Source organism: Mycteria americana, chromosome 7 (assembly GCF_035582795.1).
Source record: "Mycteria americana isolate JAX WOST 10 ecotype Jacksonville Zoo and Gardens chromosome 7, USCA_MyAme_1.0, whole genome shotgun sequence".
In the NCBI taxonomy this organism is placed as follows: Eukaryota; Metazoa; Chordata; class Aves; order Ciconiiformes; family Ciconiidae; genus Mycteria; species Mycteria americana.
The window spans coordinates 68,598,774-68,613,471 of NC_134371.1; the positions used below are offsets into that span (position 1 = coordinate 68,598,774).

The 14,698-nt window shown below is 47.0% G+C and overlaps 1 protein-coding gene across 6 annotated transcripts in view; it reads left to right on the top strand.

The window, feature by feature from the left end:
• Positions 1 to 48: 48 nt before the first annotated feature.
• Positions 49 to 14,698, top strand: part of MIER1 (MIER1 transcriptional regulator) — a 43,918-nt gene continuing 29,268 nt past the window's right edge. For 2 of the 6 annotated variants that reach the window (XM_075508946.1, XM_075508951.1), the window contains exon 1: positions 1,323 to 1,478. In XM_075508946.1, coding sequence (XP_075365061.1) covers positions 1,470 to 1,478 — 9 coding nt within the window. In that variant the 5' untranslated portion in view covers positions 1,323 to 1,469. Of the gene's footprint in view, positions 240 to 360; positions 436 to 691; positions 741 to 837; positions 983 to 1,322; positions 1,479 to 3,657; positions 3,827 to 14,698 lie in introns of those variants that run through there. The other 4 variants (XM_075508950.1, XM_075508949.1, XM_075508952.1 and 1 more) reach the window with 4 other exon arrangements.

Consider the following 14,698-nt stretch of genomic DNA (forward strand, 5'->3'; position numbering starts at 1 on the left):
CGAGAGCCCGCCTCGCCTCGCCTCGCCTCGCCTCGCCTCGCCCCGCTCCGCTCCGCTCGCCCAGCGCCTCGGGGCGCCCGCCCCCTGCCCAGCCCGGGGCTCCTCCCCTGCCGTCAGGGCCGCGGCAGCCCCCGCTCCCCCTTTGTCACTGAAGCACAAAGGTCCTCGGCGGCGCGGGGAGACGGGAGCTCGCTCCGCCCCGCCGTAAAACTCGGCCCCGGTGGCGGGGATCGGGGCAGGTCTGGGCTTTTTGGGGGAGGTTTAGGGGTTTGGTTCGTTGTTTGTTTGGTTTTGTTTTTTTTTTTTTCCCCTCGTTTGCTTGAGTCAGCAAAGTTGCATGCGTGGGTGCTTGGCTTTCAGCATCGCCCCACGGGGACCATTTTCGAGGATTTAAAATGCGTTTCGTTGGGAAAACTGGTGGCAGAGGAGTGGCTGGTGAGAGAACTGCAGATCGTCAGTGATCTGAGCGCCTCTGAAAGGGGCAAGAGCGGGAGCGGCCGCCTCCCAGCTCAGCCCCCCGCCCCAGGCCGGCAGAGACTTGGAGCAGGGGGAAGAGCAGACGCAGGCTTTCCCCCAGGCGCGGGGGCAGACAGGCTTTTCCAAAGTGCTTAACGGACTGCAGTGTCCTCGCTTTTCAGAGCGATTGTCATGCCAGACTTCTGGATCAGGAGCTCTCCCCTTTGCCTTGCAGGACTGTGCGTGTCCTTGTAGCAGCCCTAGGACAGAACCGAACCGGGCAGGTGAGACAGCCGGGGAAGGTTTTAGGGAAAAAGAGGCAGAATTAGGACTGGACGTCTGTTTTTCGTTGTTTCTTTTTTTTTTTTTTCCTTTACGTAGGACCAACCTAGCGTTGTTGGTATTATCCCACCCAAGAGTGTGTCACGCACACAGGAGCCCCGGGCGCGGGTCAAGAGCTGTTCCCTGAGGACCTCGCTGTAAGCTCCGTCGGTGAGGCAGCTTCCACGCCTGTGCGGCTCCCCGCGTGAGTACGACTGCCGGGTCAGGAGCCTGGGAGGGAGCGGCACCGAGACCGACGTGCAGCACGGGGCGTCTGCCTGCCGAGGCGCAAATGGCCGCGGTTGCTGCCGGGGCCGTGAGGGGCCGGGGCGGGCGGGGGGAGCGGAGCGGAGCGGGGCCGGGCCGGCCGCCTCAACCGCTGACAGGGCGGGGGCGGGGCCTGCGCCCTGAGTGACAGGCGGGGAGCGCGCTGCGCCGGGGAGGGGCGGCACGCGCCCGGCAGGCTTCCCGCGCGCCGCGGGGGGGGCGGTGGCGGTGGAGCTGTGCGCGGTGACGTAGTGCGTGGCGTGCCCCCTCCCTCCGCCCGCCCCCTCCCGCCGCTCCCCGGCCCCCGCCGCCGCGCAGACCGTGACCCGCCGGCGCTGCTTCCTCCGCCGCGGCGGCGATGTGACCCCTCCCCGGTCCTCCCTCCCCCGCCCGCCGCCGCCCGCCGGCCCGCCCGCGCAGCGAACATGGCGGAGGTGAGAGCGCGGCGGCGGGGCGGGGGCCTGCCCGGGAACTTGTTGCGCGGGGCCGCGGCCGGGCGGAGCGTCCCACAAGTTAGTTGTGGGGCGGGGGAGGCCGCGCCGGGCCCCGGGGCGCCGCCCCGCGCCCGCAGCCCCGGCGCCCCCGCCCGCTCCCCTCCGGGGCCTGCTGCCCCGGGACGGGCAGCCTCGCCCCGGGGGAGGGGAGGGGAGGGGGGGGGGGGCCGGGGCGCCGGGCCCGCCTCGGCGGTGGCGGCGGGGCGCGGGCGGGCCCCGAGCGCGGCCCGGGCGGGAGGGCTGGGGACCTGGAAGCGGCGCCTCCCGCCCGAGGGCGGAACCGGGAGGTGGTCGCCGCTGGGCAGGGGTCTGTGCCTTGTCCGCGGGCCGGGGAGCCAAGGCTCTGCCGGCGGCAGCTCTCTCGGGGGGGATGCTGGAGAGGAGCCCTCGGCGCAGCGGGGGACGGGGCCCTGCTCCTCAGCAGCGAGGGTGGGGGAGAGGGCAGTGGAGTGGGGCCTGTGCCTTCCTTGGGACGGGGTTCATCACTGGGGGGGGTAGAAAGGGGGGGGTAGCCTTACCTGCTGTGACATGGGGGAGTGTGAGCCCTTCAGGGTGGAGAGGGATGCGCTTCTTGCCAGCTCCTGCCGTCTGTCTCTGTCCCAGCGTGAAAGAATCGTTTCTCCTGGGCTTTGATCGGAGCACCATTGCTCGAGGATAAAACATATATTTATTTTCTTTAAATATCTTTTTGTAGTCGTTAAGAGAAAGGGGAATTGCCTTTATAGATAGAGGGGCAGCCCTTCCAGTCTCTTGGGAGGGAGACCTTCCTCCTGAAAAAGGTAGAAGAACTATTGAGGGGAGTTGCAGGAAATGGGAGAAGGCTTATTGACCTCCTTTCTTCTGTGGGAGACAGAGTGAGTTATGTGTTTGAGTATTGAGGTGTGGATTTATCCATCCTGATAGGATCTGGAGGAGCAGCTCTTTTGCTTCTTAGGAGGCAAGTTAGGACAGTTGAATAGATATTTCATTAAGTTTTCTTCAAATTGTCGTAAGATTCCAATCTTAAGGTAATTTGCTGCTTGAACAGTGTTGACAAATGAATTGGAAATGCTTATTGGAAAGGCATGCTATTAAAAGAACCCCAGATCTCTTCTGTGGGACAGGCGTTTCTTCCAGCCAGACTGGGGGGGTTGGAGGTATCAGGATTAGAGTATTTTAAAGATGAGGTTTCTTCCCTCTTCCCCTGAAATTTCTGAATATGTGTGAATTTTTACTTAGATTTATTTTATCTTTCCCTCCCAAATGAAAACTGTAATGAAGCATTCTTCCTGTTATTGGTACGAAATGTACTAATCTAATCTTAGAAGTTAAAAGAATCTGCCTGTCTGTTTTTTTTTTTTTTTTTCTGTGTCTTGAGGGGCAGAGAATCACAGGTCTGACCCCTGAGTCACATTTTTTCTTGGCTGAAAAAATGTGGCTGTTAAACTCCTGTCATCTGTAAAGTTGGAGAGACATATGGGGGCTCATGCTGACCTAGGCATCACAGTATTCAGGATCTTTGTCTCAAGTTTCACCAATTGCTTGTAAGTTTTGTTAATTAAACACAGCATTATTGTGAAATAGTCACACTAGCTCTCTTCTGGTGGGAGCTGAAGTTCGCCATATTGCTAAAGAGCCACAGGCAGTACGCTGAATTACTTCCTATTCTGTATTGTCACGTACTTATATAGCATGCAGAGTTGTAGGGGATTCGTGCTGCAAAGAGCAATAAAAAGTCAGTGGGGTATGGAGGTCAGGCAGGTTTTGTTTTTCACTTTATGGACATTGTTCCAACGGGTAAGGCTTTTATTGTGTATTGCTCTGGATGTTTTACTAAGAAAGGAAGAGGGTTTTTTTCCCCCTCAGCATTTTGCTTTTTTTTTGAAGAAAAGCTAAGATGAATTCTTTGTCCTATTTTGGCTTCTTTATTTCAGGTTAAGGGGCAGGAGCATCATGAAGGGGCTGTGAAAGCTTTGATCACCTGTGGGATGAGTTCAGTGGCACAGGGGTGGCAGCAGCAATGTAGGCTTGGCTGACATTCGTTCACAGCCATTGAATTGTGCAGACAACTGTTTGTGTGGCTGCGCTGGGTTCTGGATGGGAAACAATCAGAATTGCAAAAAATAGTATCTTCTTTCAGTGATTTAAGCTAGGAGCAATGTCCTGAATATGGTTCCTAGCACAATGTGGGAAATACACAGGGGATAGGATGGGAAGTCTCCTTAGCACGGCATCGCCGCCGAAGCTCTGGTATCAACCGTCTGCCTAGAGGAACCGAAGACAACTGCCGCTACGTGGTGGTGTGCTAGGTATGCTGGAGGAGGGGTGCGTTAGGAAAGTCATGCGCTGCATAATGCTATGTTGAGAGCGAGCGAGGGAAGACTGATCGTTCAGGCAGCCCTAGGACTTGCCTGTCTCGGCAGACAAGGGGCCTAGGACCAGCCTGCGTTTGAAAATGTGGGCGGAAGGTAGGGCTGCTGTTGGGCCTCTTGCCCTCTTCCCCATCCCTCCCCAGTGGCAAATCTTGTGCTGACTCTTAAGAAGGAATGCACAGGAACTCGTCCTTCAGTCAGGAAAGATCCTAAAATGCTACGTTCTAGAGAATCAGCCAGGCTTTAATGCTAGAGACATAAACCTCAAAAAATAAACAATACAAATATGAAACTTTTTGAATTTGACAGGAAGGCACTTTGGACAGGAGCTCTGAGCCTGGTTAGTAAGTAAATGAGTCCAGAAAGTGAAACTAAATTAACAAAAAATGCTGTTTCACTTTTGTAGAAGCTTGCCAGTTTGAATACAGAAAATACAGACTAAAAAAAAAATTATTTTGAATACATTAAACTGGTTTTAGATTTGGGATTGATAAGCTGTGTTAGGGTTTCATTTTACTTTGAAGCATGCTCACGTGATTGGTTTGAGTCCTAATGTTGTAACACATTAGAAGCTTGTTCTAGTCATAAATTGGAAAGAAAACATCTCCAACTTAAGATGAGCTCAAGCTTTGCAAATATTACCATATCGTGCATTAAGCTGCTTATTTAGTCTTTGTGGTGGAGTGAATGCTGAGACATACGTATTTTTTCCAAATACGAATATTTCAATGTCTGTTGAGAAGAAAAGATTTTTGACTGAAAAGCTTGATTAGTAGTTGAAAGAGAATGTGTTTTGTTTCTTCAGCCATTATAATGTTTGAATAAAATGCGAGAATGAGATCTTCCGATTCCAAAAACTGGAGGAGCTGGGGTCAGACTTTTGTGTTGAAAAGATAGGCAGCTAAATACCTACTGTAATTTCCAGAAGTGCTGAATTCCTGCTGTTACTTTATTTTGTTCTGTGGTAGGATGCACCAGTCAGGTTGCTACAGGCACTTGCCAGGATACTAAACAGGCAAACCTAATGGGAAAATGACGAGGGTTTGTGGTGTTGGGTTGGTTTTTTTTTTTTTAACTAACTTGCTGAAGAATTCTCCCTGTGTGGGAAAGAGGGTGATCATGTTTGGTCAGAGGTGGGGTGGGAGAGTTAAGGACATAGTATCCCTGATTTTAGTTGGCATAGCTTGGTTTAAATTTCAAGCTGATTTTAATTATGGGTTGGGGGGGTGTGGACAACAGGTGAGGTGGTCTAACAGCTCCTAGCTGCCTGAAAGGGGAGATCCTGCTGCTGCTTTTGTGCTTCCCTGGAGCACTTCCTGTGCTGCTTCCCTGGACTTCTACTGTGGGTTGCTTCAGCTCGCTAGCTTGAAAAGAAGTGACAAGCTCCCTGCAGGGTAACCAGTTGTATCAGCTAATGGAAAGGTCCAACAGAGACTAGCGCTGGTGCAAGGGATGGCATGGGGCAGCAGAACCAGTCATGGGGATCAGCGGGAGGATGACGTATTCCTCCTTCCAAACACGTCAAGCGATGAGATTGACTCAGTTTCTCCTCACACAGTATCTTTGTCTTGTGCAGCTCTGACCGTTTACTGTTGCTGAAAAATACCGTCCTGTTTCTCCCAGCTCTTGAGCAGGCGGTTGACCACCTTCATGCCAGCTCCTCGTGTTTCTTGCCCCTCAGTAAGGTTATTCAGCTTTCTGACCTGCTGGAATAAGAACTTCAGTTTTTCCTTCTGCAGAGTGAATTTCTGTGGGGTTAAAAATTTGAATTGGCATCCTAAGGTGTTGGGCGAGCATGGGAAGAAGCCGGAGCATGCGTGTCTTGGAGGAGGAGCAGGACTGCTTCTCTTCTGGTATCAGTGGACAGTTAAACTGACTCCGCCTGATTTCTTTGAGTGTACTTTAATGTTGTTTGGATTTCTGAAAGTTTAGTTGCTTTTGACCAGAAAATAAGTTTATTAACATTGTGTGGCATTGCTTTAATCAGTCATCTTTAAATCCATAATGTCTGCTAAAATTTTCCTTTTTTCTAAATTTTATGCTTCTTTTCAGTTGAAGAGCTTTAAACTTTGTGAATTTAACTGAATTCTAGATTTCATATGCAGCTTGAAACAACTTCAGGACAGAATGTTTAAGAAATACATGATCCAATAACTATTCCTAATAGCCTTTTTTACATCCTTAATCTTTGTATTTTTATTAAGCTATGCTATTACTTTAAAGCAATATGCATAAATGTGTAATAGCCTCCCCTGTAGGAAGCAGCAGTAAAGTTAACACGATCACTAATGTGTTTGCAAATTGAGATGTTTTAACAGTCAGGGAGGACAGAGCTTTTGAGTAATGCCTGGGTACAAAATAAGGTCAAAATAGATTAAATCAAGGTTTCTTGCTGACTGATCTAAATCATGATTAAAATAAGTGATTTACATCAGTCCATCCTGTTGAGCACTAATTTTTTTTTTCCTCATTTGATCTTAGCTTTAACTAATTGTAATTTTTGCTTGTTTGTTTCATTTTGGAGCAGTTATTGTAGAATACTTCCAAGAGGTATCTGTGAACCTAATGTAGATCTGGGAATTCCGTTTTCTCACTTCCTTGGTGAGAATATAGGCTCCGAAGTGGTTGGTTATAGTCACTGATTATATTCCCTTGGTTTTTCCAACAAGCTATTGAAGGGAAAACAATAGCATTTAGCATTCTGGTTTTCTAATCTTGGAAAAGAGGGGTTTTTTCTGTTGTAATAGAAGAGTTTTGTGGACTTTTTGTGTGTGTGATAGAATATTGACGTTTGTGGGCTTACTGCTTGGGACTTAGAGTTCTTTCTAATACAGCGGAGGGATTTTAGGTAGATAGTGGAATTGTTGAAAAGTTCAGTTTCTTTTTGAGCTTTTTTTCCTGGCCAGAAGCCCCAGTCTGTATTAATATTTCACTGCTAATCCATTCATATCAGAAAGTGTTTTCTTGTGGTGCTTGGCTTGTGACTCTATCTGATTTAATCTGAAATCCTATGGTACGATATGATCACTCCGTAGACTTCCAATTTTTCTGAGTAAGAAACTTCAGGAGATTACAATAAGTTGAGGCCAATGCTGTTCTTTGTAATGGAGATGAACAATAAATAGTTAGAAAACGGCCAGTTGAAAGTGTGTGCTTCAGATAAGACAGAAGGTATCCTGAGTAGCTGTTGTGATGGTCCTCCTTGAAAACAGAAGTTCTCTTGGTGAAGTTCTAGTGAGCACAATGTCCTGTCAATAATTCCCCTTTAGCTGCAGCTTCCTCCATCTAGCAGCCTTCCTCAGCCTATAGCATCACGCTCAGCTAGTTTTTCCTCATGACTTGGTCCTTTAGGTAAATTTATGCACATTGGGTCTTGAGCAGGGATGACTACCCTGGGATACAACTGGTGGTTCTTGGTTCCAGTCATCTACTCTGCTCGAAGGAGAATGGGAATCAGTTCCGCTTTATTGTAAATATGTTAAGTTAGTGTGTGACTTCAGCAGGTGATTCAGGAGCAATGTGGTTATGAGCCATGGGACAGAAGCTGCTTCTACCACCCTAAAGTGTGCTATCTCTTCTTTTGACTGGGAGCCCTGAAAAATGTAGCTGCGTCTGCTCTTCAGTACTTCTTGCAGAGGTTTGTGCTCACCTTGGGTGTGAGTGTTCAGGCTGGCGAGGTGGTTCGTTCCTCTAGTTCAGAGATCTACGGGGTGATCAGAAACTGCCCTGACAGTCCTGTGGCATCATCGTCCATCTGTCCTGCTGTGTCATCCCCCCGGACTTTCAAGGTGCTATTTCCTCTTGCTGGAGGCTGCTCCTTCTACAGCAAGCGTGGCAGAAAGGAAAGCATGACAGTGTCACTCTTTGGAAGCCTGTAAGTTCGTACAGATTCGCTTTGGGCGCTCCTGCTGTGGCATGATAACCTCTGACAGAAGTGTGGAGCAGATAGCAGGCTGGAGAAAGTGAAATCACCCCAGGGAGAGTCATCACCTGACATCCGTCAGCCAGCCTTCGGTGTTCTCCTGAATCACTGCTTTTTTTTTTTTTTTTTTTAAAGTAGCAGCTGCTACTTTTGTTAGAGGTGCAGTTGAAATACCTTTCTACTTAAGAATTTTCACTAGTATTTACAATATTGAAGATGTCCCCAGGTGGTACAGTGACTTCACTGGCAAAACTGACTTAAAAAGGCTTAAGTTTGGCTTCAGAAAGACTTAAGACTTTAAGTTTGGCTTAAAAAGACTTAAGAAAGGCTGCAGTTTGCTTCCCCTCAGGTGTGCCCTGCAGATCTGGGGAGCCATGTTGCAAACCAAATGTGTGAAAGAACCACATTAACAATATCGCCTGTGAAATACTGTGTATCATCTGTTTCCCCTTTCCAGCCTTTTCCTGGTGAAGAGGTTTAGGCAGATTGATACAGGACTGAGTCAGCTGCATTAAAACCCAACCTGTGGTTCTTGCCAGTTAGGCACTCTGATCAGGCAGTTTCTCCAGAAAAACTGAGGCTGAATTCTTTTAGTTCTTTTTTTTTTTTTTTAATTACGAAATAATAAACAGAACCAAACCTTACCCAATATTTTTCTCAGAAGAAGCAGGCGGGGAGGGAAGTGAGCAAATAAGTACTTTTTCAGGGCTACATGCAAAATCTCAAAATTCAGGATTATGAGGTAATTTGGGGTGGAAGGGACCGCAGGAGGTCTCTGGTCCAACCTTCTGCTCACAGCAGGGTCTGCTCTGAGGTCTGAGCAGCTTGCTCAGGGTTGTCTCTAGTCTGGTCTTGAAAACCTCCAAGGAAAGAGACTGGGCAACCTGTTCTAATGCTTGGCTGCCCTCATGGGGGGAAAAAGTCGACTTTATAAACTCTTAAGTGGAATCAAGTCTAGGAAGGGAATGGCCAAGTCGGGGACCTTTGCTAAGGTGGTAGTTTCAAGGCTTAGATGTACACGTTTGAGATCTGCGAGTTGAAACGTTGCACTTGACCTTTGTGTTCTGGAAATAAAATAATTTTCTCATTTAGCAACCAAATTAAAAAAAAAAATCCATGTATATAAAAGCTTCCATTTCATGTGCAGAAGGGCTTGGATTTCACTGTAGTTTTGACTGTAGAAGTGTTCACATGTAAAACCATTAAATGAGAGGCAGCAGGTTTTTTTTTTTTTCCTTCTTGCTTCAATATGTTGCTCTTTTCTTCCCAAGTTGAAATGAGGCAAACCATTCGCTTACACTTAGGTTAGAGGGACAGGCTGGAACAGTAAGCTTTCCACTGAAATACCTGTTTATGAAAAGGGACACGTGCTCTCTCAAGTAAAGGATGTTCTTTGCCATTTTAATGAGTCGTTTTCTCCAGGCCATCATTCAGCTTAGCTCACTGGAGAGTTTATTAAATGGCTGCCACAGTCAGTTCTTAAGACTTCAAGAGTTCAGGCATGGGTCTTACAAAATTTTTTAGCTGATGAGCAAGTTAGTTTCTAAACCTTGTGTATTCGAAACTTCAGTTTCCATGCAGTCTTTGAATATTTTTCATGTAACTGTATATCTGCATTTTGGGAATAAATATGAATTATGTTATGAACAGAACACTATTACTACTTGCATATCAGTAATTTACTTTTAATTAGTCTGCTTAGTGAAATGTAGCTTTAGTATACATGTATGTGGCTTCAACATCACTTGTGAGGTAATTACGTGTATTCTCTACGCGGTGCTCATGCTTCATTCTTTGTGTTATAAAATAGGTAACACTGCTGCATTTTAAGGTTTGTTTGGCAGTTAATATAAAGTTTTCTGTGCCGTAAATGTTACCAAAGCAAGTCACTGCAACCCAGAGGTTAACTTCGGTATTTTCCTGTAGCAGAGTTCAGAAGACCTGAGCATCTACTTGATGGATTTGTCAGACTTATTGCTATCAATATAGACAAAATTTAATTTTAGGTTTTAACTGTTTTATGTAACACTTAAAGAGCTATTAAAGATAACTGAGTAAATTTGAACAAGATGTATATTTGTCATTGTCTTGTAGAGACTGCAGATACTGCTAATTTTAAGATGTTTCGTTATTAATCGATTATATTAAACAGCATGAAGATGTCAGCAATTACAACAGTAGTTTTGTAGGTAGAAGAGAAACTGTGTAGTGTCCTGTCAGTTCTGTTCAGGTGTGTTTTTGCAGGCTGTAGGAGAAGTGTCACTGCATTACTTCCATGGCTTTCACATTTTGGAGGGTCCTGTTCCAGTCCAAGCAGCTATGAAGCATTGGAATAAGACATGAAAATCTCCTGGCAGCCTGCAGAAATGGGCATTGCCTGGAAGCATACCTCTGCTTCTGAAATAGTGGGTTCAAAAATAAACTGTGCAAAACTGGTGTCTCCAGAAGGCTGTTTGCATTAAATAAACTCTCATGATGCCAGTTCAGTTTTACTTTGACCATTTAACTTCCATCGCAAATCATAGTAATAACAAACATCCCAAAGTCCAGTGAGTTTTTGTTATCAGAGTAACACTGTAGATCTAGGTATTCTTCTGTCTGCTAGGTTCATCATTGGACAGTCCAAAGGTGTCTGAAAGAGACTGGTCAACTTCAGTTCTGTTTATTCCCATATCCATACACTGGAGAATGTATTTGATATGATTTTTTGGCTCAGTTGTTGCTGCAAGTGTCACTGACCTTCTGAAAACACCTATTCTGCATGTCTTTCCCAAGACTCCTAAAAATACACGTGGAATAAAAACAGTGACAGATTCTTGTAGTGCCACCCAAGCCTGATGTTTTGTTGCTCAGTGTCTTTTCTTCTTCTCTTCACCATAAGGTTCATATTCTTTGTATCTCAGAAGTGGTGTTTCCTTCAAGTTGCTCATCTGGAGCATCAACAAATGTGCTCAGCGGTGTATCCATACAGCAGGACTCCCTTGGTTGCTTTAGTTTTTCCTAGTTGTCCGTGAGTTAGGACTTCATGAATGATTTTTCATTCTTTTGAACCCACAACAGACATTCACTGTTGTCTTTTCTGATGGTGTTACGCGTAGAACAATTTAAGTGTGTCAGCCTGTATATTGTAAGTATCCCATAGTTTTTCTCTACTGAGCCTTGGATACCATTATCTTTTTATAGGTAGCAGCTCTTTGTTCCCATGAGTGCCCTTGAGGCAAAAAAGTGCTTTGTACTTCTCTGTGAATTGCTGCAGCAGAAAATGAAAAGCCACTGAAGAACAGGGGTATCCTTTTTCACAGGAACTGCTGTTATATTGACATACCATAGCTTAGGACTTAAGATCTAATGATACCAACGTAGCCATATGATCTTTAACAACTGCCAGGAAATTTTCATAAGCAAATGCCCTCAAAACCATCTGTTCTACCCTGGCCAGAGTTGTGATCACTTGGAGGCAAGGAGATAGGACTGAATAATCAAGAATTGCAGTAATTGTCTTGAAACAACACTTTAATCATAGGATGCTCTTTCACCTTATGTGTAACGCTAACAGATTGTTGCTGAAAGGGTTACTCCTCATCTCCTGCCACACACCCTTCTCCACGTGTCTAGCTTCAAACTCGTGCTCTAGATTGTTTGCAACGTGTCTGGCAATTGCAAAGGCCCAAGATGAAGTACTTTGGCGCACTGATAGGATGGAAAACTAGTGTTAGTTTGCTTTGAGATTGGTTTGCTGAACCAGCACGTGCTGCGGCTTCCCGATTGCTGGACCTGGCACAAGTGGCAGAAGCACATGGAGTGGTGGAAAGAGGTCAGACTACTACTTTTGGCAGCAGCTGGCCATTAATATAGATGAGATGTAATGTGACACTGCATCTAGCTAGAAATAGAAGGCAGAAAATGATTGGCAGTGCACCGCTTAGACTAGAAACGTATGAAATGCAGAGATGATAATCCACAAACTAGGACAGACTAGGTAGATATGGTAGGCAAAGCTTTGAAGAAAGGAACAGAGACCCAGAGGCTGTTCTCCTAAAAGCTGCCTATGAAGTCTGTGGCAAAGAATGAATTAGAACCCCTCAAGGAGTGTCTCCATTCTGTGAGGTAGCCTGAAATGGACTTAATGTTTCTGGAGGTGATTGGGGTTTTGCAGATTTTCTGGTTTGGGGTTTGTGTTTCTTTTCCTTCCATAGGCTAGGATTGTACTGGGTATATATTTTGGAATTGTTTAAAAGCCATGGGGGTCATTCTGAGCTCCAGAGGCATTGCAGTATTTTAGCAATGCTTTTGAAGCTGTGAAGGAGGTGATTGCTTTAGCAGTATTTCAGCCTGTAGGGAAGGCTGTTTGCTTTCTTGAGCTGTCATGCCTTCTCCATACTATTTTAGAATACTGAAAGCTGAACTTTGTTTCTTAAAGTGTGCTTGACTTTTATGAGATCTTTTTATGCCCCACTATGGTTTTGTGTCCACTCTCAGCAGGAAAACGCTTCATAGTGGTAGGCTCCACTGCAATATTTGTTGGAGCATTTAGTTACAGAATTGTTGAAGTTGGAAGAGACATCTGGAGATAATCAAGACCAACCCATTGCTCAAAGCGGCGTCAGCTAGAGCAGGTTACACAGTCTGGTTCTGTATACCTCCAGTGCAGACACCACAACCTCTCTGGGCAAGGTGTTCCCGTGTTTCATCACTCTTACAGTGAAAAAAGCTTTTCCTTATGTTTAAATGTATTTCAGTTTGTGCCCATTGACTCTTATCACTGGGTGCCACTGAGAAGAGACTGGCTCCATCTTCTGTACGCCCTTCCATCAGATATTTATGCACATGGATCAGATCCTCCTGAGCTGTCTCTTCTCCAGGCTGAACAGCCCAGGCTCTCTCAAGCCTTTCCTCCTATGTCAGCCACCTTTGTGGCCCCTTGCTGCAGTTGCTTCATTCTGTCCAGGTCTCTCCCAAAATTGAAGAGCCCAGCACTGGACACAGTACAGCTCTGCAGAGAAGGACCTGGGGGTCCTGGTGGCACCGAGTCAGCTGTGAGCCAGCCATGCGCACCTCTGATAAGTACCCCCAGCACCCTGGGCTCTGCTCAGAGCACTGCCAGCAGGTCGAGGGAGGTGGTCCTGCCCCTCTGCTCAGCCCTGGTGAGGCACATCTGGAGCGCTGGGTCCAGGGCTGAGCTTCTCCCAGGACAAGAGAGATATGGAGGGTCCAGCAAAGGTCACAAAGATGCCTGAGGGTCTGGAGCACCTGAGATGTGAGGAAGAGCTGGGAGAGCTGGGGCTGTTCAGCCTGGAGAGGAGAGGGCTTAGGGAGGGGGGTCTTATCCTTGGGTATAGATGTCTGATGAGGGAGTAGAGTTGAGGGAGCTGGAATGCTCTCAGTGCTGCCCAGGGGCAGGACAAGAGGCAATGGGCTCACGTTGAAAATCAGGAAATTCCAGTTAAACATAAGAAATTTTTTTTTTTTTAATTTATTTATTTATTTTAAGGGTGATCAGAAACTAGATCAGGTTGTCCAGGGAGGTTAGGTAATCTTCATCCCTGGAGGTGAATAAAACCTGACTGGATGAGATCCGGAGCAGCCTGCTGTAGGTGACCCTATATAGGAGCTTAGACAATCTCCAGCCATGCCTTGGAACCCCAACTGTTCTAGGAATATTATATTCCAGATGTGGTTTCACCAGTGCTGATTGCTCTTCTTGATGCAACACAGGATGCTGTTGGCCTTCTTTGTCACAAGGGCACATTGCTGGCTTCTGCTCAACTCAAGTGTCCAGCAGGACTTCCAGTCATTCTCTACAAAGCTTCTTTCCACCCAGTTGGAACCCAGTCTGTACTGGTGCCTGTAGTAGGAGGTGATTCCTCCACACATGAAGGACTTTGCCTTTCTGTTGAATTTCCTGAGGTTTCTGCTAGCCTGTTTCTGCAGCCTGTTGAGATCCCTCTGACTGGCAGCACACTCATCTGCTGTATCCACCACTCCTCCCAATGTTGTGTTGGCTGCAAGCATGCTGAGGGTGCTCTCTGTCCTATCGTCCAAGTCCCTAATGAAGATGCTGGACAGTATTAGCCCTGGGCTCTGCCCCCTGTCACTGAGATCCAGCTGGACTTTGCTGCTTGTCACAACCCTTTGAGCTGGGCTGTTCAGCCAGTTTTCCATCCTCGTCCCTGCTTGTCCAGGCTGTGCTTCGTCAGTTTGTCTGAGGGTGTTATGGGAGATGGCATAGAAAGCCTTGCTGAAGTGAAGACAAGCAGCGTCCCCTGAGCTCCCCTCATCTACCATGCCAGTCCTCTCATCGAGGGAAGCTCTTGGGCTGCTCAGGCATGATTTCCCTTTTGTAAATCCATGCTGACTGCTCCCATTGTCTCCTTGTCCTCCTTCGTGTGTTGGGAACTGGTTTCCAGGAGGCTTTGCTCCATCACCTGCCTGGGGTGGGGTTGAGGCTCTCCAGTCTGTAGTTCTCTGGATACTTATCCTTGAAGAGGGGAATTATGTCTTTTCCATCCTGAAAACTTGTAGAGGGTGACAGAAGCTTCAAGTGGGACTGAAACAACAGGCTCCAACACTTATATATAAATCACATAACAATCTATGCATGTGCACATGTACATAAAAGCGTACAAGGCATATATGAATCCGAAGGATGCTGTATGGCTTCAGGGCAGAGGTTAGAGCAGACCCTGTTCTGCTTGTTGAGGATTTCAACATAGGAAACCTGCTCTTCCGAATTGAGGTGGGGAGTTGGTTGTTCCCCTTTCCACAAGGCTCATGGGCCAACAGGCCTCCTACAGGTCTTTCTGGCTGTTGGCAGATCCTTACCACTGGCTGAAAACAAAGCTGTGCTTTTGGGGTTGGATTTTTTTTTTTTTTCCTGTGGGGGCAGA